At 39.6% G+C, this 23,844-nt stretch overlaps 4 protein-coding genes across 5 annotated transcripts; 1 reads left to right on the top strand and 3 right to left on the bottom strand.

The window, feature by feature from the left end:
* Nucleotides 1-2,095: 2,095 nt before the first annotated feature.
* LOC103443501 (cyclic nucleotide-gated ion channel 1-like) lies at nucleotides 2,096-6,903 on the bottom strand. Of its 2 annotated transcripts, none has more exons than XM_029100747.2 (8): nucleotides 6,762-6,903; nucleotides 5,826-5,962; nucleotides 5,184-5,589; nucleotides 4,663-4,839; nucleotides 3,886-4,169; nucleotides 3,483-3,597; nucleotides 2,995-3,255; nucleotides 2,096-2,746 (listed from the first exon to the last, which is right to left on the bottom strand). In XM_029100747.2, the coding sequence occupies exons 2-8, from the start codon at nucleotides 5,852-5,854 to the stop codon at nucleotides 2,324-2,326; spliced, it is 1,695 nt and encodes a 564-aa protein (XP_028956580.1). In that variant the 5' UTR covers nucleotides 5,855-5,962; nucleotides 6,762-6,903; the 3' UTR covers nucleotides 2,096-2,323. The 2 variants fall into 2 exon arrangements, with proteins under 2 accessions (XP_028956580.1, XP_070675907.1); XM_070819806.1 differs by having other exon boundaries at nucleotides 4,663-4,719.
* On the bottom strand, nucleotides 6,493-9,510 carry LOC103443503 (putative WEB family protein At1g65010, chloroplastic). Its single transcript, XM_008382376.4, has 2 exons — nucleotides 8,357-9,510; nucleotides 6,493-8,178 (listed from the first exon to the last, which is right to left on the bottom strand). The coding sequence occupies exons 1-2, from the start codon at nucleotides 9,371-9,373 to the stop codon at nucleotides 6,907-6,909; spliced, it is 2,289 nt and encodes a 762-aa protein (XP_008380598.2). The 5' UTR covers nucleotides 9,374-9,510; the 3' UTR covers nucleotides 6,493-6,906.
* A 431-nt stretch (nucleotides 9,511-9,941) lies between these two features.
* LOC103443504 (uncharacterized) lies at nucleotides 9,942-17,906 on the bottom strand. Its single transcript, XM_029100744.2, has 5 exons — nucleotides 17,718-17,906; nucleotides 17,518-17,623; nucleotides 11,683-11,932; nucleotides 10,291-10,428; nucleotides 9,942-10,188 (listed from the first exon to the last, which is right to left on the bottom strand). The coding sequence occupies exons 1-5, from the start codon at nucleotides 17,801-17,803 to the stop codon at nucleotides 10,067-10,069; spliced, it is 702 nt and encodes a 233-aa protein (XP_028956577.1). The 5' UTR covers nucleotides 17,804-17,906; the 3' UTR covers nucleotides 9,942-10,066.
* A 555-nt stretch (nucleotides 17,907-18,461) lies between these two features.
* LOC114824300 (uncharacterized) lies at nucleotides 18,462-23,061 on the top strand. Its single transcript, XM_029100743.2, has 4 exons — nucleotides 18,462-19,910; nucleotides 20,358-20,561; nucleotides 22,065-22,174; nucleotides 22,925-23,061. Exons 1-4 carry the CDS (start codon nucleotides 18,639-18,641, stop codon nucleotides 22,932-22,934), a joined length of 1,596 nt encoding a protein of 531 aa, XP_028956576.1. The 5' UTR covers nucleotides 18,462-18,638; the 3' UTR covers nucleotides 22,935-23,061.
* Nucleotides 23,062-23,844: the final 783 nt, after the last annotated feature.

Below are 23,844 nucleotides of genomic sequence, written 5' to 3'. Positions count from 1 at the left end.
ATGATGAGGAAGTGGTTAAAGCAAAATCAGAAAAATCTGTTTCAACCTCAGCAACATTAGCTTCAGAACTTTCTTTGCCTTTGGTCTTCAATTTTGGACAATCTTTCTTCCAATGGCCCTTATTATGACAAAAGGCACATTCATCCCTTTCCAAAGGTTTTCTACCTTTAGAGTTTCCCCTAGGTCGAGACTGTGATTTTTTCCTGCTAGAAGATGACCTCCTCTCCGATGATCTACCTCTAACAAATAAAGCTTCAGAGGTACTATCATGATTTTTATCTCTATGCCTCATTTCATAATTCATCAAGGCATTTGACACATCTTCAAATTTCACAGTTTCTTTACCATGCATAATAGTTGTAACAAAATGCTCATAAGAGTCCGGCAAGGAATTCAACAATATTAAGGCCTTATCTTCATCCTTAATATCCTCATCTAAATTTAACAAGTCGGCAATCAACTTATTAAAAGCATCAAGGTGTCTAATCATTTTTGTACCTTCTTTGTATTGGAAGCGGTAGAGCTTTTTCTTCAAGTGTAGTCGGTTCTCTGCACTCTTTGTCATATACTTGTCTTCCAATTTTTGCCACAACACACTTGCTACCGTCTCCCGCATCACAAAATACTTCTGAGTTTTTACAAGGCACAACCGAATTGAAGAGCAAGCCCACAAATTTAATTTTTCCCATTCCGGCTTCGACATAGTTTCCGGCTTCTCTCCCAACGCGGCAAGTAGATCTTGTTGAGCCAACACATCTTTGACCTCACATTGCCACATCCCGAAGTTGTTTGTGCCATCAAACTTTTCCACTTCGAACTTTGCATTTTGCACCGTAGTTCTTGCAAACCCGGAGCTGCTTCCAAAAGGATTTTCATCTTGCCCGTCTGACATCTTTGGCAACTAGACAGTACCCAAGAGCAACCAGTGCTCTGATACCAATTGTTGTGCTAGGATAGCACCAAACCCTTGTGGAACCAACTCAAGCTAACCCACAGGAAATATATCAAATAAAATGCAAGAACAAAATATTAAAGACACCAATATTTTAACGAGGTTCCTCAACAGTCAGTGTAACTGGAGTACGTCCTCGGAGCAGTAGGAGCTCACCCAAGAATCCACTATCAACCAAATGGGAGTTTACAAAGTGTTGGCAATCTCACAACCCAAATAACCCAATAACTCACACTCTAAAGAAACAAATAGAGAAAGAAATATAGTGATTAATTTCTTCTCTATACAAAGCTCAAAGCTATTACAACAATAACACTTTGATGGAGTGAGAATTATCCAATGAAAAGAACAACAACCCCTTCTCTGAAAATGGTACTGTAGCAGTACCTTCTTTCTCTCCCTCTCTTCTCTTCGGCTCTCTCAATTTTCTGCACTCTATTTTCTTCTCTTCTATCCCACTCTTACTTCTCATTACAACCAAAACTTATTATTCAAAACCTCAACCGTGACTTCCCATGGACCAAGACAAAAAACCTTTCCCCTATTTTCCTCCCCAAAACAAGGAAAGGTGTTGTCCACCTTTGGTTTGTTTAATCTAAAGTATATGGCCACTTGGCCACATAATCCAACATCACCCTCTCCATGTACGCCCACTCTCCTTCCCCGTCGTCGTCGTCCGTACGATTCGAACCCACCCCTCACCCAAATCACTGGTCTGAATATCTGATCTTGTTTTTCTTAGAGGCTGAGAAGTACTGAAGGCAAAGAAAAAAGGGGAGAAAATGGCGGGAAAGGCTTCGAATTTCTCGGCTGTTTCTTGCTTGCTCCATCCACGCGCCGGCGATGAGGATGACAAAATGTACGAGCAAGAGGCCGGCGATGAGCACGACGGAAAGGAGGAAGACGAGGATGAAGTGATTGACGGGGAAGGTTTAGGGGTAACTGGGGAGGATCGGGGTCGACGAAGGCGAAGGAAGTTTCATGTCAGTATTTAACGGAAGGATTGACAAACAGATCGTATGAAACGGGTTTACCGTTACTATGAAATTTACAAACGAAAACAAGTTAATGTACCAAACCTTTTTCATACAGCTTTATTAACGGCCCGAGATGTAATGGTGGCAGTAAATTTGTATCTTAGAATTTTATCCGAATCTACCTCCAACATTGTGGAGAAATTTTTTTATGATGACGAGAATACAGATGATACATGTATCACATAATTTGTAAATTAGTATGTCATCTCATGTTCAGATCATATTGAAAAATTTCTAAACATTGTGGATGCACCTGGGAAGACAGTATTCAGTGCAAGACGGGGTGTACTACGAAATCAATATGCCACAAGTCTTAGCATATTGATTTCGCAACCTAGCGGGTGCCCGACACAGAGAGAGGGTTGTCGATGTCATTGGTCCAAAATTCAGAGACGACACTTCTCAAGTCGTTGGCCATGAGGGTAAACCCTTCAACTTTTGTGCTGCACTTAACAATTCTAGTGGAGATGGGCAGGTCATCGGAAGAGGAGGCAACATTAACGTTATACAATGCCCAATTTAGAAGTTCTTCCCCGTGAAAATCACCTCTCTCAAGGCAGCTAGTCCTTGAGAAACCACCTCCACCACTGTTGCTAGTGTTGTAGGTGCGCACCGTGCCTTGCGTGATGAAGAGCATCTTCTCAATTGGTTCCATCTCCCGAATAATGTACTTGTTCTCGTTATAGATCATTGGCTTTAGATAACCGTCACAAACTTTTCTCAACACTTCGTCATCCATGGCTTGAAGCACTGGCACCTAAGGTTAGAATTAGATACATTATTCCCCAAGAAAAATAAACATAGATAATAAATCTAACAAGGCATCATTAATGTACATTATATCCATAACTGTAAGGTCAAAGTATATAAACTATCAATAATATCGACTGCATATCTGCGTTTTAAAATGTGTGGTTAACCAGAGTAGAAAAATTCAATATACTACGATGGATATGATCAGAACTTTTTTGGGGAGAATCTTTCTTGATGGAAAGAAAAACTTACCCTTTTCAGCGTAGCCAAGCAGAGATGGCGTTTGATGAGTTTGAGACATTCTAAGGGAAGACCAACAGAGAGGATGTTCTCGACATTGACATCCTTGTTCGCATCAAGTTCCCGTAGTGCACATGACATGATCATCTTATTCATGTTTAACGGGATGTCGTTGTTATGTAACCATGATGCTATCGCTGGGCCTCTCTTCCTCTCCATTTTCATCAACTTCCTTTGCTCCTTTGATCTTTCAGTTGACAACAGCATATATGTCTGTATACAAGAACAAGTAGCTAGGTGATCGATCAATTCATTAAATTCTGAGAATGCATGACAAAACTTTAGGTAATGATGAACAACGGAGAAGCTTTACAGTCACCCGATTGAGTAGATTCAGTACTGATTAGCAAGTTAATATTGTTTTCGTAACAAAAAAAGCAGTGAACATGCGTAGCAACCATTCAAGATTCTTGTTTTATGGAGACGGACTAAAAACCAACCTGCATAATTCCATTGAGATATATTAAGAAGAGAAGCATGCCAATTATTGAGATGAAAATTGCAAAGAGGTCTTCCCATGCATAGGTACTAGTCTGGAGATTTTGGCCAAAAGAACTGCAAAGATGAAATGAAGTCGCATTATCTCAATTATGAGCTCGAATAAGAAACTCGATCTACAGCCGTTTCTTTATGTCAAAAGCATTAGTTAAGATCCCATCTCTATATGAAGAAATAAAATTCTGACAAACATCGAGAGAACGACAGTTGTATATAATCCTTTTAGCATGAATGAACAAATGCAGAATACTACAACAGCAAAGTTGATTGTGAAATTGTTCACCCCCACCCAATAGTTCAATATGCAAGATCAAATAGTTGAGCCTTCTATATGCAATTACATACCTAAGATTTCGTAGACCCCACCAGAAACAGTGCAAGAACTTTTGTGGAAAATCGCTTGATCTCAACATATCAGATTGAAGGGCATCAAGAAATATACCAAAATCAAAGAGTGTTGCATTAGGTGGATTTATGGGACATAAACTATTTAGAAGTGTGATATTTCTAAACGGATGATCGTTGCAGTCAAAAGAACTAGCTTCACACCCATTTGTACTCCGACATGCAAATTGCCAGCAATCTGTTACTCGTTGAATGGAGAAAAAGTACCAAAGGGCACCAAATACCTATAAAGGACCAATAAATTAGTTAATGATAATGATTGGATTTAGAGAAAATTCTGAATTAATGTAACTGGTTTGAAGGGGACGAAAGTACGTTTATTAAGTTTTCACGAAATAAAAGCTTCACAACGTATTAATGAAGAATGTAATCAGATTTTGAAAGCCAAAGAAGTAAAAAGAAAACAAGGCTGTTAAATTTTGGAAGATCTGAGAGCACCATACCACGCAACATTAGATTGTCACAGTTAGGCAGTGACTCATTGCTCATGATAATGCAATCTGAACCCGTTAAATAGACAGATATAGGTGGCATTGCCTCATCGAACACTTGCGATTAATGTATATACATCATTAAATCTGAAATACAATTCATTGATGCAAACTACGAGCAACTTCATTTTTCAACATGTATGTTTATCATTCATGGATGACTTGCAGGACAAATGTTTTAATAGAGTAACAACATTAAGCAAATAAAGATGAGATTGGAACTTACATGACTTGCAAGGATGAACGTAAAGAATTTGAAGACAGACTGAACATGATTCTCAAGCTGTTTACACGATAAGTAGATGCGAAGAACCCGCAGCACATATTGAAATAGAACAAGAGAGTTTAGAACTATCCTTGACCTGAAGCCTCTCATATTTGTGAAGAAAATGAAAATTAGTACCTACACACAAAACAAAGGCTTAAGCAAAGAGTTATATATCTCGTCATTGTGTAAATAATGTTTTTTGTTATCACTTGACAGAGGGGGTTGGGGATTCAAACTTGGAACCTCTTCCAACACTGTGAAGAGATGAATCAATTAGGGTATTGACCTCTCCTAAAAAGAAATATATCACATGTAATCAGCTGAATCCTGGTCTAGCAGTAATATACAGTTCTATACGCCTATAAAAGCAAATATCTTATGCATTTATAGTAAAATTGACATCCTAACATGTGAGAATCCAATCCTCCTTACACGTTAACAGACAGAGAGGTTAGAAAAGCAAAGGCGTCTCATTGTACCTGTGGAATGGGAAGAAGGGCTAGAATGTCGATTAGGATGTGTGATCGCCAAATCCACTTGGCCAAATCCAGAGCGTCCTCAACTAATGTCGCTCCTTTGGTCAAAACTATCGTACTGCAATAGGACTTCCCCATCACCCTAAATGGCCGAGCTTTAGGTTCAAAATAAATTTGAATGACAACGTTCGCTATGTAAAAGAGATCTGTGAATGATCTCAAAACAAGAGCTGTATTCTTCAACTTCTTGTCCAACATGAGACACTTGATATCCTCATTGATGATAGGAATGTACAAGAATAAAGGATCTAGGAAAAGAGCAAAGACGCATGATATTATAAATATCCTCTTCCATATCACAAGGAACAGTTTCCTCATCTTGGCCTCCGCTGTACAGTGTTCAGCAATACTGAAAATGACACAAGGGAAATAACATAAACATTGCAGCCGTCAGAAAGAAGAAACATGAAAACGGTCATTGAAATAATATACGGTATAGTGGGGCTTCCAAGTTGGTAGAGGTTCCACCAGACTAAGATGGTAGACTCGAACTTCTTACAACATTGGGAAGAGAAATACCGTTGGACCAATAGCTTCCAAGTCCTATTGTTCGACATAAGAAAACAAGGAATTATATAAACCAACCTCACAACCATCTCTTTGGAGTTCTCCATAGCTCAGTCTTAGTTTTGATGCAAGATCCTCTGAACTATTAACGGACCAAAGGAGCTTCTTAAAATATGTCAATGTTCTGAATAATGTTGACTCCAGACTCGAGTCTCCTGCAAATATGGAGAGAGAGAGAGAGAGAGAGAGGAGTCAAAGTGCAAATATGAAGTCGTTGTAATTGATTTCAATGACTTCTGTATTAAGTACCAAGGATAAAAATGTAATTACACCTACAAGAGATAATACTTAAAAGTTAAGGAATCTTAGTTAGTTTTGGAGGTATATTTTCTGTTAGCTGTGACAGCTTTTGTATAAATACCCAAAGTGTAATGTTATTCATTTTATCAATGGAAAAATACTTTTCCTACTATTAAGACCGGGTCAAAATTTTGGTATTAATTCAACACAATCCTGGCAGTAGCAGGTGAGAGTGCCCAGAGCAACCGTACTTTAGAGGCTAAAATACACAACCCCAATAACATTAAAATTCGACTGAGGATATCACAATATCTATGGAGAGAAAACAGATGGATGGAGAAATGATAATCTCAGAAGAACACCAGAAGAAGTTATCACAAATAGTCATCAAATTACGAGATACCATATTTTGATCATTGTCTGCGATCGACGAATAAATAAAAAAGAACATCAAAATGCCTCTCCATTTATCTATCAAAAAAGGGTAAGGGCTCCCAACAGTTTACAAGCAACATAAAATGAAGGAAAAGAAACAAATCCAGAACCACATCACAATTATAGAAAGAAAAAACAGGGAATATAGAAACTCTACAAAAGTTACCGAAAAAAGCTTGGTGGGGATTCATAATTTGAGAAACCCACAAATAAAACACTCAAAACACATCCAATTCGGAAAAAGAAAAATGAAAATTTCAATTTCCAATTCTAAATTACCTCTTCTAGTAATAGTACATGAAGTAGGATTACTTTTTTTTTTACTTGTTCCAGCTTTTCATATCAAACTCTTTGTAGACTTATGATTTCCAATCTCGACAGAGATCAATAACAAATCAATCCTCGACTCTAGCTCTGCAAGTTGTCACCCCTGAGAAGGTTGCACCGATGCTGCTAATTCTTCTAACTGCTTCCTCCCAAGATTAGATATAAGCTCCACGGAGATGAACTGCTTTGGTAATCTTTCAACCTCTTCCACCTTGAGATCGTATAACGGTTGAAGCTTATTTGCTTCAGAGTCTGCTGCTTCGGCCTCCCCAAGCAGAAGGTTAGCTTCTTCAAGGTTACCCAACTCCAAAGCAGCTTCTCTTTCTGCTTTGGCAATACCAGATATCAGAAGCAACCTCTGAAACCTAGCCGTAGCTAGCTCTTTTTCCTTGGAGAGAATATGCCCCTCTGTCTCCTGCAATCTGTTAACAGTCTCTTTTATCTCTTGCTCGAGTTTCTCAAGCTCTAAGATGGCTTTTTCCATGTCATTCTGTATCCCTTCCTTTTCAACATTCAACGACTTAGCCTCGGCAGCAAGTCGTGCTGCTTCCTTAAAATTTCTTGCAGTTGCAGCGACTTTCTTTTCTGCTTCCAGCTCTGGAATTCTTTTGTCTATGAAAATCATTTTCTGCTTAGAGGATGCTATATCTTGCTGAATGCTCGACTTTTTCGAAGACAGTTCCTGCAGTGAAGCTCTTGAGGCAGAAACATCCTGTTGGAGCATTTGAACATCCTTGGAGAGCTCTTCCTCAGTCTTTGCAAGCGTGATATTATCTTCCCTGGACTTCAAAATAGAGGACATGAGAGTTTTTCTAAGAGCAGCAACTTGTTGGTATGCCTCTGCTTCCTCTGTGGAAGCCCTGGCCAGTTCCCTCAACTTTGCTTCCCTCTCTTGTTCCTGAGTAAGGAAGGCATCAATTTCCGTCTTTTTTGTTGACAGAGCCTCACTCTCTACATTTATCCTAGAGAGGGCCGCTTGCAAGTTGCTGGACTTGGCCTGAATGCTGGATTGCATGTCCTGGAAGCCAGAAAGAGCAAGATCAATCCTTTCCTCAACTTGTTTGATGTCACGATCATTTTGTGCAATCTCTTGTTCCTTCAGTTTCACCAAAGCAAGTAGCTTCTCCAGTTCGTCCATGAGAACGTCCTTTTTCTTACAGAGACATTCTTTCTCCCTCTTGTCATCCTCCACCAAAGTGTCAATGGAAGAGTCCAAGACAAGCCCAGCATCATCAATGATATGGGATTCAATCTCCAGTTCCATTTTCTTGGCATGCAAGGCTTCAGTCGATGAAAGCCATTCTTCTGTTTCTTTTGAAGAGTGGGCTTCTGCTGTTTGTAAGACCAAATCTGCATCATTCGAGGCATCCTGTGATATCGAACCAAACAATCATCACATTACTCATTACTACATGTCATCATTGTAATGTCATAACTTTCACAATTGCCATTCATTCCATTATCTCCATTTTGTTTGTAGTCTATGCTATTAAAAACAATTAATTTCTGCAAGCAAATAATCAAAAGGTGGAGGAGGAGGTACATACGGTGGCAAAGCGTTGAAGCAGAGAAGCACATTCTTCCTCGGCGGTGATTTGAGATTGGAGAACTTGATGCATTTTGGTGTCCACAGCATCACATTCGGCCTCGGCATCTCTGAGGGCGGCTAACAGAACTTGCTTCTGGCTCTGAGCAGCTGCAAGGCTGTCACTGAGCCTTTGTGCAGTGTCGAAATCCTCAGCCTCGCAAGCCTCTTCCAGCTGTTTCTCAAGATTGGCTTCATTGACAGACGCCAAATTGAGATGGTCCGCTGCTGCCCTTCTCTTGGCAATGGATTCCTTCCTTGCGGCGGAGATGGAGGCAGCCAATTGGCGAGCGTGACTGAGCTTGTCGGTGATCAGAGCCTTGCTCTGATCCAACCGGAGCTCGGGAGGGGCTTCTTTGTCATTTACGACCACTTCTACTGGTACTGGTTCTGGTTCCGATACTGATAAGGATACAGGCGGAGGCGGGGGAGGAGGGGGAGTGGAGTCAGAAGATGGAGTGGAAGTAGGGACCACGGGGCTGGTGGAGATGGAGGTGGAGGTGTAGGGGAGGGAGTCGTCGTCGAGATCGGGATCATCGGCCCTGGAACTGGAATAGGAATCGCGGGCGTATCCGATGCGGAGGCCAGCGGCTCGCTTTTTCCGTCTGGAAGTGGAGGAGTTCTGTCTGGATGTTGTCGCAGGCGGTGTTGGTTTCGATGCGGGGGTTTGATTCTGAACAAGGTCGTCGTGTGTCTGTGTTAGCGGACCTTCTGGGTTTGGGAGGGTCTGGAATTGGACTGTGAGGTCGGAGAAGAGGTTCTCGTCAAGAGGCTCGGAGGATGATGATTCTGGCGGAGGTGGCGGAGGTGGAGGAGCATCTCCATCTTGGTGAGATTGAAGGGCTGGATCTTGACCACCGTGATCAGGGAGATGGTGTTTCTCCAAATCCTCCAATTGGGGTAGACTGTTATTACCAGAATTGTTAGGGGTAAACAAGACCATGCCCTCGAAGAGCGAATCCATTTCGTCAACCTCCATTAATGGCTACCCCTCGAAAATCGATTGCTCTGGTTGGTTACTCCCAAGGCTTGGAGTCAAGGACGAAGCCGCCTTTTTCTATAGGAATTTAGTCGGTCCTTCTCTGGAGCGGAAAGGAAACAGATTTTTACTTCCTTACCCACGGTCAGTTTTGAATGCTGACATATACCATTTTACTTTTCAACTTTTTGAAAAAGGATCCTCGCCTCTGATGGGATTCCGTTAACGTTCATAGTACATAAAATCAAATATAAATAATACTTAATAAAAACTGATTGTTCGATATACAATGAACGATAACGATCACGGAATTCTCAGAATTCTCAGAATTCTCAGAATTTTTCAACTGTTTTGGTCAATTTTTTACTTTTAACTTTAGTTATGATCTAGTGGTATTCTTATTTACTAATAAATGACAGGTCTTATATTCGATTATTGTCAAATACAAATTGAAACCATATTATTTCTAGCTTATTGTGAGGATAAACTCATCTCATCCCTTCAGTATAGGTAATATCGTTTGTTAAAAAAAAAAAAACTTATAATTTAAGAGCATCCCACCATGATCTTTAGCTAGAGTGGTAAACATGACATCTTCAATTGTTAATGATATATCTTAAATTATACAACAAGGACATCTGGTCATCTACTAAATAAGTAAATATTCGTAGCATCAAGTCAAGAATCTCAAGATCAATGCCACTCTATTCCTCCCAATGTGGTAGATCCGACTCCTTCCCACACCTCATTCAGTCCTACTTCTTCGTTGTCAATCCCCTCCCGGTCGCAGTCCCACCACCCACGCCCGCTTGCATCTGTCATCACCACCAAAAAGAAAGAAATAATTTGTGGAGCTTCACAAGAAACATGAACAAGTAACTGTTTCTGACTCACAAATTATGTAGCAGCATACTCACAGTGATTATAAGCAGGCCCTGGTTTCTCCTTGCCTACGATCAAGCTCTCGTCCCTTCTCCTTTTCTGGTTCGGTTTTGGCGTTGGATCACCTCCTAGCACTGTGAAATTCTTTCTTACAATGGGTTTGTAACCGCCACCTAATTCAAAGACAAAGACGAGGTGTGGGGAGGGGATGTGGATCAGATTTATAACCAAATACGTAAGTTGATTGAGTAACCAAATGTTTTAACTGCCTGCAAAAGTGACGTTTCCTGCTAGATGTCAAACTACCCAATGCAATGCATATTGTGGTGTATATGCTAACTACAACTCTACTTGCAATTTGAGACCCTCAGCTCATCTTTCATGTTTCTACTTTGTGAGACTTTATCTCACAAACTTGTCCCTCTCTTGAATCCAAATTTCTGGGCCACTGCGTGGCACTTAATTTTTTTTTTCCTTTCTCAAGAAGTATGACAGTTACAGAAAGAGAGACAGAAAGTCTGTTAAAGATATGAAATCCAAGTCGATTCCAGAATCTAAGACTTCCAATGCGAAAAGAAAAGACATGCTGATGATATGGAAATCCCCTGAACCATGCTTGATGTAAGTAACGCATGTTGGCAAATATCCACAAACATTTCTACGCAGAAAGAAAAGCACTCATCAACTGATAAAACATTCATGGAATGTTCTGCCAGATTGCTACTCAATCAGATACCAACACGGAGAAACTACTAGATCATTTCTACAATTTAACTTTATCCCTGTGACTAAAATTTGAGGCAATTAAGAAATGTATAAAACTGAGAGTCAGACGTGCACAACGTATGGTGGAAAGTCCAATGCATACCTATACCAATAACTCATACATATGCATCTCCTGTAGTACATATAGACAAGGAAGTACTACTCTTAACACCTTGGCTACACCTCATTCTACAACTCCCCACCCTATGTGTACACTTCTCCAAGCAAACTACCATTGCAATCATTTTCTATTGGTACCTATTTTAGAAGTAATGGGCACAATCACATTTCATAAACATTAATCGCATTCTTGAAATGTGATGCACTATACGAATTAGCACCTGAAGAAATGGAAAACTTACTAAACTCGCTTGTTGTGCTTGCTGGTTCTATGAAGAACTAAACAACCAAATTTTATACCGTATTAAGATCCAGCAAACATCGCCCCAGTCCTGAACAAGAAATAGTCTTTTGAATTGGTTGAGTTAGGCTGTTTTAATAAGGTTTTCAGTTTTCCCCCAAGATTAGTGCAACATAAAGAAACAATTCAGTTTTCAATTATATTTCTCTCTGAAGACAAACCAAAAAATGATCATCAAGAGAAGCTTAGTTCATTCCAAAGATAATCTAGCACCAAGAAAAGTTGAGATACTAAAGCAAACCTTCAAAGGGGTTCCTCCTTTTTCTCGATTCTTGAACTACATCTTCATTAGAACTTTCAACTTCACCAGCAGTGGATGGACCTACAGAATGTCCTTTTCCTAGATCAGTATGGTTGAAAAGTTCGAGAGCCACTAAAGCAGCAACATGATTCTTGTCTGCTTCCCCTCCTTTCTTTGCCCCAACTTGCTCATCAATAGACTCACTTAAATCTCTTGACCCAAATACAGATGAGAAGGGCCTTAACCTTTCCTGAGAATTAAACCAATTTCATTCAAACCCCAAATCTTAAATCAAAACAGGAACCTAAATGCACATCCTTTTTGTTTTGTTTTATATATCTAACAAAGACCCACATGCTACATCCAACTCCTGGAACTACCTAAAAGGAAATAATCAAGTTCCAAACTTTCAGTTATCCGCTCTAAATTTGAGAAAAGGGAAATGATTTCAACACACCTCTCTTGTTTTTTAGCGTTAGATTGAACAATCAAAGGAGAATCAACCAGTTAAAATTAAGAGGGGGTGTGTAGAGGGTCAAATATGAGTGTCTAAATTGCTTCTCAATCGACATAATTTAGTAATTTTGTTGGAAGAATGCATGCAAGTCATATCTTGTGTTAAAATGTATGCATGAAATAAACATGTTGGATGACTAGTGAAGTTAGGCTAGTCAACATTCTTTGTGTAAATTAGGCAAGTTAGGCAAGTTAGGAAATTAGGCAAGTTAGGCAAGTTAGGCAAGTTAGGCTTATGTCTACTTTCTTTTCCTATATATATGTTTCATTTGTAATTGTTTCTTCATGAAATACACATAAAAAATTCTACATGGTATCAGAGCAGGTTCATTTGTAACCTGTCTCTGCCATTCTTGCTGCTGCAATTTTTTCTTTCTTTCAAAGTCTAAGTCATGACTGAAGAAAGTTCTGTGAACCATGATGAGGAAACCCGGCACAATCTCTCTCCAAACTTCTCAGATGTTGAGGTTAACACCAATCAACGTTTGTGTTCAGTTCTCTTGAACGAGTTCAATTATCTTCCTTGGTCCCGAGCTGTTTCACTAGCTCTCGGAGGCAAAGGGAAGTTAGGGTTTGTAAATGGAAGCGTGGAAGCTCCAGACAGTTCTTCCTCTACATACAATGCATGGCTCTGCAAAGATCAACTTGTCATGTCCTTGCTGCTCAACACCATGGAGAAACATGTTGCTGAAATTTTTAGCTACTCCAATTCCGCACATGATCTTTGGAAAGCTTTGCAGGATATGTATGGAAATCAAAACAACTATGCACGGGTCTTCCAATTAAAGAAGGACATTGCCAGTGCTCAACAAGAAGGGAAAGCATTTGTTCAACACCTTGGGAGCCTCAAAGCCATGTGGAATGAGTTGGATGTATATCTCCCTCATACCACAGATCCTACCATTCTCCTAAAACGAGCTGAGGAAGACAAAATTTATCAACTGTTAGGGAGTTTGAGCTCTGAGTACGAGGACCTAAGGAGTCACATCTTGATGAGTCAAGACCTGCCTACCTTCAACAATGTTTGTGCAACTATCCAACGAGAAGAAGCAAGGAAGAAGGTTATGAATGTTGATCACAATCCTAGATTAATGGAGACTCGGGCATATGCATCAAAGTACAAGAACTCAGAAGCCAAGGTATACAAGGGAAGAAACACACATCTAAAATGCAAATATTGCAATGGTGTTGGTCATGAGGAAGACAAATGTTGGGAACTTCATCCTGAACTCAAGCCTAAGTTCAGGAAAGATGGAAGGATGATACCAAGGTCCTCACAACAATTTCAACCTCATTTCAAGGCACAACTTGCTAATGCTCACGCTCCTACTATCTCACAAGGATCCATGGAGTTCACTGCCAATCCATTGTCATTGATCAATGAATTTGCAGCTTACCTACAAAGTAAGGGGCACGGAGGAGGCTCACATGGTCAAGGCAATGAAGAGGGTAGTCACACAGCTATGTTGGGACAATTTGCCGGATTTCTTGCTGGAAATGAGAAAGTTCCAAAGGGAGAAGCATCAGGTATACTCAATGCCTTTACTACTGCCCTATTAACTAGTACTGAAATTGATTGTTGGATAATTGATTCAGGCGCCACAGATCATATGACAAACAAAGTTACAAATTTACATCATTTTAAAAAAATTTCAAGCCCCTCACATGTGTCTGTTGCAAATGGAAAAAATGTCTTAGTTTTGGGAAAAGGAGAAATAAACTTACTCTCTCAAAAAACACCTTCCACTGCCCTCTATGTACCAACCTTTCCCTTCCAACTTTTGTCAATTGGAAAGATCACCAACACCCTAAACTGCCGTGCTATTTTCTCACCAAATAAAGTAAGCCGTGCTATTTTCTCACCAAATAAAGTAATGTTTCAGGATGTTCTCACCATGAAGATGATTGGTGAAGGGGTCTTCATAAATGGACTTTACTACCTGTGCAAGAATGCATGTTTCACTCAGGCTCTTCAAGCTCAATCGAAGTCCATAGATGAAAACCAACTTTGGCATAGGAGATTAGCTCACCCTTCTGAACTTGTCTTGTCGAAACTGTTTCCAAATTTTTGTAACCCCTATCCTACTTGTGATACTTGTCAATTTTCTAAGTTTACTAGGCTACCTTTTGGTAATTCAATGTCTAGGACAAGTAAACCTTTTGAAATGGTACACACCGATGTATGGGGACCTGCAACTGAATCGATGGCAAGTGCCTTCGCCCATGAGCGGTAGGTCTCGGGTTCGAGACTTGGGAGCAGCCTCTCCATAAATGGAGGTAAGGCTAGCCGACATTCACCTCTCCCAGACCCTGCGTAAAGCGGGAGCCTTGTGCACTGGGTACGACCTTTTTTATTTGTTGATGATTTCTCTCGAACAAGTTTTCTATATCTTATGAAATCAAAAAATGAAGTCCCTACCATTTTCAAAGACTTTCACATGCATGTTAAAACGCAATTTCAATCAAACATTAAGGTTTTAAGGTCAGATAATGGCACTGAATTTCTATCCAACAACATGCTTCAATACATAAGTTCTCAGGGTATCATACATCAAACCAGCTGTGTGGGGACTCCCCAACAAAATGGAGTAGCCGAGAGGAAAAATAGAGATCTCTTGGAAAAAACTCGTGCTCTCATGATTCACATGCACGTTCCAAAGAAATTTTGGTCGTTTGCCATCCTTACTGCCACTTATCTCATCAATCGACTTCCAAGTCGTGTGCTAGGGTTTAAATCTCCCTATGAAGTTCTCAAGGGGAGGAAAATAGATTTGACACATCTCAAGGTGTTTGGTTGTGTGTGTTTTGTTCACATCCAAACCTTGAACCGTGACAAACTAGATGCCAGGGCAACCAAGTGTGTGTTTATGGGATACTCGACCACTCAAAAGGGATACAAGTGCTTCAATCCAGTCACTAAGAAGTGCACAGTTTCAAGAGATGTGAAGTTCGAAGAAGACTATCCCTATTTTACAAGTCAGGGGGAGGATTTAGTTGACATGTTCCCACTCCCTCAAAACTTTAATTATCCGATGTTGGAAAAGAGATCAGTCATTGTAAGTCCAGATTGTGAAGAAGTTCAAACTGACCAAATTACTGCCAGTGAGAGTGAAGAGGAGCCCTACTCTGATCCTTCTCCGCCCTCTACAGAGTCTCAGGTGATTAAAAGAAATCCTCCTCGAATCAGAAAACCTCCAGCTAGGTTGCAGGACTATGTTACATATGCCTCACGACATCCAATCAATGAATGTATCAGCTTTAGTAAGTTCTCAACATCTCACGCTGCATTTCTCAGTGAAATTGATAAGCACTATGAACCAAGAAGCTTTCAAGAAGCTTCTCTTCTCCCACAATGGAACCAAGCCATGAAAGAAGAGATTCGGGCACTGGAAGAGAATTGCACCTGGAGCCTAGTTCAACTACCACCAGGAAAAAAGGCTGTTGGAAGTCGTTGGATTTACAAGACTAAATTCAAAGCTGATGGATCTATCAAGAGACACAAGGCTAGACTTGTTGCTCGAGGTTTCACCTAAACCTTTGGTGTAGATTATAAGGAAACATTCGCACCAGTGGCCAAGATGAACTCAGTCAGGGTTTTACTGTCAGTTGCAATCAATTGTGGATGGTCACTCTACCAAATGGACGTGAAGAATGCTTTCCTTCACGGCGAGCTGCAGGAAGAAGTGTATATGCAACCTCCTCCAGGCTATGATGGTATTAAAGGCAACATGGTTTGTAAATTGCACAAGGCAATATACGGATTGAAACAATCACCAAGAGCTTGGTATGCCAAGCTCAGTTCTGTTCTGGAAAAGGCTGGATTCATGCGAAGTAATGCTGATTCTTCGTTATTTGTAAGAACTGGCACCAAGGGGAAGTTGGTGGTCCTCGTCTATGTTGATGATCTTATCATCACTGGAGATAATACCATGGAGATTGAGGCACTAAAACTTTCACTACATCAAGCTTTCGCTATCAAAGATTTGGGGAGGTTAAAGTATTTTTTGGGGATCGAAATGGCCACATCTTCAAAAGGACTGTTTCTACATCAACGGAAATATGTATTGGACCTCCTTCAAGAAGCAAAAATGCTTGACTGCAAGCCTGCTATCACTCCCGTTGATTGTAAACTGAAGCTCAGCATAGATGGAGAAGCCATGCATGATGTAAGCTACTATCAACGATTAGTAGGCAAGCTCATATACCTCACTATCACTCGTCCAGATATCACATATGCAGTGAGCTTGGCTAGTCAGTTCATGCACTCTCCCACTGTTGATCACCTTAACCTTGTTAAGAGAATCCTTCGTTATCTTAAGGGTTCAATTGGGCAAGGAATTACAATGCATAACAATCAGTCCACTGTCATTAGTGGCTACACAGATGCAGACTGGGCAGGTAATGCAATTGATAGGAAATCAATCACAGGCTATTGTACATTTGTTGGTGGAAACCTTGTCACATGGAAGAGTAAGAAGCAACAAGTAATTGCTCGTTCCAGCGCAGAGGCTGAGTATCGAGCCATGGCAGCCACTGCATGTGAACTCATTTGGCTTAAAGGGCTTCTTTCAGACTTAGGGTTTCCTAGTTCTACTCCTATGACGCTTATGTGTGATAATCAGGCAGCCATGCACATTGCTGCCAATCCTGTGTTCCATGAAAGAACCAAACATATTGAAGTGGATTGTCATTTCATCAGAGCTCAAGTTCAAACGCAAATCATCCGGACCATGTTCACACGAAGCCATGATCAACTAGCAGATCTTTTTACAAAGGCACTAGCATCATCTCAGTTTCATCGGTTATTGGGCAAGCTTGGCTCAGCGAATCCCCTCGATCCAGCTTGAGGGGGAGTGTTGGAAGAATGCATGCAAGTCATATCTTGTGTTAAAATGTATGCATGAAATAAACATGTTGGATGACTAGTGAAGTTAGGCTAGTCAACATTCTTTGTGTAAATTAGGCAAGTTAGGCAAGTTAGGAAATTAGGCAAGTTAGGCAAGTTAGGCAAGTTAGGCTTATGTCTACTTTCTTTTCCTATATATATGTTTCATTTGTAATTGTTTCTTCATGAAATACACATAAAAAATTCTACAAATTTACAATACAACTAGTTGCCTTTGGCAACTTAAAGTTGCAATTTTTCACGAAAGTACGATTCACTTGGGTAAAATGTAGCCTACAAGATTCCTCTTTTGCTTCTAATAATCAGAGAAAACAGTAAATCTGGACAGAAAATATAAAACCCAGTATTTGATTTGTCTCTTTCTTTCCCTCACAATTTTCTCAGCAACCAAACAGAAGGTAACAAATGGGTACCTTTACTGTTGTGGATTTTGCAGAAGTCCGGAGCAGCTTCCTCTCTGAAGAGTCCGAAAGTGGCACATTGTTGCCTTCATCTGGATTTTCTTCTGCAACCTTGGCCCTAATTCCACTCAAAACAATTGTATCTAACAAAAATCAACTCCAATTTAATCGACAAAAGAGAAAAACGTTGGGTTTGGTGACTTTTCCCTTACGGCGTTTTTGAGCAAGACGAGAATAATGAAGGCAGTGAGCGCTGCCCCGCCGCCCTAAATGCCACCGGAGCTTTCCTTGACCTCATTTCTATGCTAATCTTCTTTCTTCGGGACTTCCTCTGCTTAGTTCGGCATTGGAGCTTTGGAAAGTGTTATTCTTTAAAAAACCCTATTTTTGAAGTTTTGGCGGCAAGGTTTCAAGTTTTGGCGGAGGCTTTTCAGTTTCTACTAAAATCACATCGATAATATTAACATAAAATAATAATATTGTTATGACAAGTAGTGTGAATGTTACATGTATGATTGTATAAGGAATCAAATTAATATGGACATTGACGACAACCATTGAAAGTTTTACGTGAAAAAGTATCAGGGAGATGAAATTTTTTCTTTATGTATGTAAGGTGTTGTCGAATGTATTAAAGTATGTTTGTTTCTCAACACAACGTACAAGATCAAAAGTAAAAGTAATAATATCAACCTCGCATCCTTTTGTAAGTTTAAATCTTGTTGTATTATTTTTACACTAGACCAAGATTAATAGACGCGAGTCTTCATAAGAGTTAGATACGGTGCACTTGCACCCAATTATTCAACTCATCCTTATCAGTATCTAACTTTTTCTGGCCCAATAAGAAACAAACTCAAAATTTCCGGCTCAGAAGGCATATTTACCTTGTAACTGGAAAATTCAACTATTTCGTTATACATTGCAATTTCCTTTGAAAAATGTAAAAGCTTGCATTGGGCAGTGCAGACAGTCTTCCTTGTGCCCTCCCAAATTTTGGTTTGGTTCTACCTTTCTTGTGTCTCAAGTCTCACAACCCAAAACTCATTTATTCATCAGTAAATCGAACCGTCAACCACCAACTTTTGGTTTCTCGAGCGAATCCTCTAGTTCCTCAGAACCCCACATTCGAAATGACGATTCCTGAAAACCAAATTCAGCGAAGAACGACGATGGAGCCGGTATTTTCTCAGCAATTGCAAATGCAAGCCTACGCAACTCTGAGTTCGAACGATGTGCAGCCAATGGAGACGCTCCTTTCTCATCTCTTCAGCCCTCAAGAGCCCCAAAAATCTCAGGCCTATAGCCTTCTACATTGTTGCAGAAAGCACTTCCCGGATTTGCTTTTCATCAAGGTTTTCTTTGTGATTAGGAACGGGCCTTCCGCAGAGATTCGCACCAGGTCTGCGCTTGTTCTCCGGTTTGTGCTCGGTGACCTTTGGCCGAAGTTGTCATTGAATGCTCAAATTAACCTTAAAAATCTATTTCTTGTTCGCCTTCATGAAGAGGGCTCATTGCCCATTTTGAGGATTCTCTGTCTCATTGCATCTGAAATGGCAGTGGAGATTTCTAGGACTGGCGATGAGTGGCCGGAGCTCATTGACTATTTGTTGATGTCTTTTCAGTCGGACTCCGAAAGGTTTCAGCTTTCTGCTTTGTGGGTGTGTTCTTTTTTCCCAAAAGTGTATCGTCCGGTTATTTGTGAAACGTTAGCTCCTAGCATTGAACCTACCCACTCAGCATTTTTGCGTATGTTGAATTCGGAAAATGCTGATATTCAGGTTGCGACATTTGGTGCTGTGGTTAGTTTGATCCATTTGTTTTCGAATTCATTAGGGCGGAATTGGTTTCATGACCTTTTGAGGGGGATGATGGTTGGACTGTTTAATTTGTTAAGTCACTTGAAAGAAGACTATGCTCGCGGGGCTCTCAAGGAGTTAATAATGTTGGTAAAGGAAGAGCCACAACTCTTGAAGCCCTACCTTAACGAACTAGTACTTGATATGCTTAAGATAGTAGACAGTGAACAGGTGACAGAGGGAACCAAAGTGTTTGTTCACAAATTCTTGCTGACCGTAGTAGAAGCAAGCGATTTGGCACTTACAATGAGGGGGCTGCCACATCAGACTTTGGTTAAACTGCTGGCAGTCCCAATGAAACTGCTTCTCAGTATAAATGATGACTATGCATGTTACAACACAGAAAGCGAGCAGGCTGAGAATGCTGGGAAGACAGATCTTGGAATTGCATACCTGACAAAAATATCAACCGCCTTAGGTGAAAAGACAATGACCCCCATAGCTTTTGAGTTGTTCTTGGAGTACATGGATGCTTCCGATTGGAAGAAGCGCCACGCAGGAATTTCTATGCTAGCGGTTATTGCAAAGGAGTGCTCAGAGGAGATGGTAATAGTTCTATGACTGGTTGATTGCTTGATTTTTGCCTACTGGTATTCAGAAATATTTATGTGATATGGTACTGTACTGCAGATCATCTAAGTATGATGGTTAGTTGGTTTACCTGAGTTACCAACCAGTCTTAAAAACCATAACTTGTCTTTTTATATGGTTCAGTCAACTAACATTGTGTGTCGGTATCAATAAAAGATGAAGGAATGGTATACACACCATATAGATTTTCTGGTTTGCGCATTTGCCCTGGGACTGGGGTTTAAGGTTTGTTAATGATAAAGCTAGATTATCTCCTGTTAGTCTGAGCTATTTATAGTGCACAAGCTTGTGTTAGTAAACTTAGCACGTGGTTAGTAACTCAGGTATCCAGTACCTGTTATTTCATCATTATATGCGATCCTTTAAATCATTGATATGTCTCAACCCATTCCTTTAGTGCAGGTACTGATGAAAAAATATTTGGAACAAGTTACAACCATGATTTTGAAATCATTCCAAGATCCCCAGTCTCAAGTTTGTTGTGCAGCTTTTAATTTTATGCAACTGCCTATAATCCTGATTGAGGCAATGCAGATTCTTCATCATTTGAGGATTGTGCCTGCACTAGTTAGTGCACTTGACCAACATTCGATTCCAAGATTAAAGGTGCGGGTTTATGAATTTACTATCTGTTATGTTATTTTGTGATTACTTGCTCGGTTTTTATCAGTAATGTTTTACATAATTGTGCCTCGTCTTTGCTAGATCTCTCTACTTCAATTTTGATAGGCCAAGTTCCCTTGTGCTTATTTGAACATGGTTGTAGTTATGTTTTACGTTTTACCCTGGCATGTTTTGTTTTGAATGGTCATATTGTTCAGTTAGAGATTTGCTTTTGTTTTCCTCCTTGAAAAGTATTTGGGTTGCCAGGAATTGCATATGGAACCAAAGCCTATAGCTAAATTAAGATGGATAGAGTAATAAACCAAAGGGTGAAAAATGTGTAAGAGGATGCCTGGAGGGGCAGTATGAAAGACACAGTTAAGTAATAAGTGTTGTGCTAGGATAGCACCAAACCAATTGGAACCAACTCAAGCTAACCCACAGGAAATATATCAAATGGAATGCAAGAGCAAAATGTAAAAGACACCAAGATTTTAACGAGGTTCCTCAACAGTCAGTTTAACTGGAGTACGTCCTCGGAGCAGTAGGAGCTCACCTAATAATCCACTATCGACCAAATGGGAGTTTACAAAGTGTTGGCAATCTCACAACCGAAAACCCCAATACAACCAATAGCTCTCACACACCAAAGAACCAAATAGTGAAGGAAATATTGTGAATAATTTCCTCTCTATACAAAGCTCAAAGCTAATACAACAAATACAACTTTGATGAATGATTACTAACTGAAGAGAGGTGCTCTCTTCCAATGAGGAATGCAGCACACCTTTCTTCTCTGCTCGGATGCTCTGCTCTCTGAGCAAAGTTGGGCTTCTCCAAAAAACAAATGATACTCTCTCTACTTCTCCAAAGGTAAAGGGTGGAAGTAAAAAACCAAATTCTCTGCCTTTGAAAATTCAACAAAACAAAAGGAAACATAATCATTTGTCTCCTCATAATGATGTTCCCACATCATTATATCCTTTATTTTTTATTATATGCACCGAAAGGTTTTTGGCCACTTGGCCACTAATCAAGTGGCCAAAAACCTTACTATGAACCGAGAAGCTATTAAGTTACCTAACCTAAAGGTTGACTCTGAACCGAGAAGCTATTAAGTTACCCTAGTATATGGAGCTTAGCTGATAAACAGAAATCTTACTATGGTTATAAGAATTCTAAGTATCTAGCATATATGAAACATCGTGCTATATAAAATATGGAACTTTTCATTGCTGTTTCAATGTTATCCATTCAGAGCAGTCTTCCATTGTGTATTGATACGCAATGCTTGGAAGAGACATTACTAGACCAGTAATGCTTGATGTTTATTTGCTCGTATTACTTTAGTTCTTGCCTTTACTGTAAACTTTACTCTTTGGTTCTTGAACTTTGAAATCCATCCAGACTTTCTTTTTTCTTTTTATCTTTTGAAATGCCCCATTAGTTATTTAATTGTAGGAAACGAGTATAGCTGTTGGTCTTAATCTCCTTGTTTGCATTCAGGAACAAGCTGCATCAGCAATACAACACTTGATAAAGAACGTTTCTTCGGATAGTTTAAGAATGCACATGGACCTGGATGCTATATTGAGCAAACTTCAGAAAGACCACAGGTACTCTTTTTTCTCTAAAAGTAGTCCCATCCACGAGACCATTGTACAATTCAATTTGCAAGTGTAACTTTGTTGCACCGGCACTGTACTTATATCATGTGTGTGTTTGTGTGTGCATGTAGAACTTAAGTTGAGGATTTGTATCTTAGTTGTTAAATTATATATGAATGTTTGAGGTGCACAATGGGGTCCTAATTTAAGTGTTTTCTAACTCATGCCTTGAGATCAAAATCTCAGAAGGAAAACCCCTTAATCATGGGCAGCATTTAAAACATTTATGAAGAGGTTGGTTGGTCATGATAATGTCACTTACAATGCCATGATAAAGATTTCTATTTCCTGCACAAAAGTTTAGGGTCCATTTCGTTTTTAGTGTTTTGGTTTTCATTAGTTCTGAAGTACAAAAAGTGAAAACCAAAATAAGTGAAATGGTTCTCAAACGGTCCGTTACCGAATCAGTTATCTCAACTACATCTTTAATCTAAATGATGAATTTGTTAACCAAGATACAGTCGAGACAATAAGGATGAATGAGTAGCATACCGTGTACTAGGGTAGGGTAGGTGACTGAACTAGCATAACCGAAGCTTACAAGAATGAAGTGAATGCCCTCATATAGGTAAAATCTTGAAACCATAGCCTTTTGTTATGAAATTGGAAACACATTGTTTATTTTAGAAATATGAAAAGTCGAACATTACTCCTTATGATTTTGGATTTTCATTTACCTTATTTTCCATCCTTTCTCAGGCGTATGTAGCGGTAAATACGAAAATGGGGCGTTTCTTTCTTCTCCGTGCTGAAAGAAGAGCAGATGCCAAGTCTCAGGTTCTTGGAAGAAACCCATCACGCTCTACTACCATGTCATCTGCTATCTGCTATCTTTTTTCTTTTTCTTTTGTCAATTGTCATGCTTTAGATTACTACTTTTTGTAATAGCTGCTTTAGAGGTGGTTTGGGAATGAGGTGCTTAAAAAAAAAGCACCCATAAAAAAAAGCTGTGAGAATTTTAGGTGTTTGGTAAACTGAAAAAAAAAAAAACTTATTTTGGAAGCTGCTGTGAGAATAAGCTGAAATCAAAGGAAAAAACTGAAGCTGCTATTTGCAAGCTGAAATCAAAGGAAAAAGCTGAAGCTGCTATTTGCAGCTTTGAAAAATTGGTTTTTTTTCAAAGCACACGGAGCTACAGTGCTCCTTTAATAAAAAGACCCACTATCAAACTGCTTTTTTTTTCTTTCCAAAAGCACTTTTACAAAAAAGTTTACCAAACACTCTGTTGATTTATTTCACAGCCGCTTATTCTCACAGCACAGCCGATTATTCTCCCAGCAGTTTTTTTTCAAAGCACATCAATACCAAACCAACCCTTAGTTTTATGCTTTTTGTGAAAGGGCTTTTTCTTCTTTTGTGCCATTGTCATTTAATTTCAAATATCTTTTTAAAGAAGAAAGTTTCAGTTGATTTTATACTTGTATATCAGTTCGATATACAACGTGACAATTGAAGGATGCTCCGGAGCATGAGAAAGAGATTTTCTATACTACTAGTACTCCAGAGAGTCGAATACTCCAAAGCACCATAGAAATTTTGTTTGCCATCGTCCTGACAAAAATTCAAAAGCCTTTGAGTAGAAGTATCTTGTGCATTCATCCTACTTCTCACTACTGTAA

The sequence above is a fragment of the Malus domestica genome, chromosome 04 (assembly GCF_042453785.1).
Source record: "Malus domestica chromosome 04, GDT2T_hap1".
Classification (NCBI taxonomy): domain Eukaryota; kingdom Viridiplantae; phylum Streptophyta; class Magnoliopsida; order Rosales; family Rosaceae; genus Malus; species Malus domestica.
The sequence above is the reverse complement of the archived record's forward strand: the minus strand, read 5'-3'. Positions and strand labels throughout refer to the sequence as shown.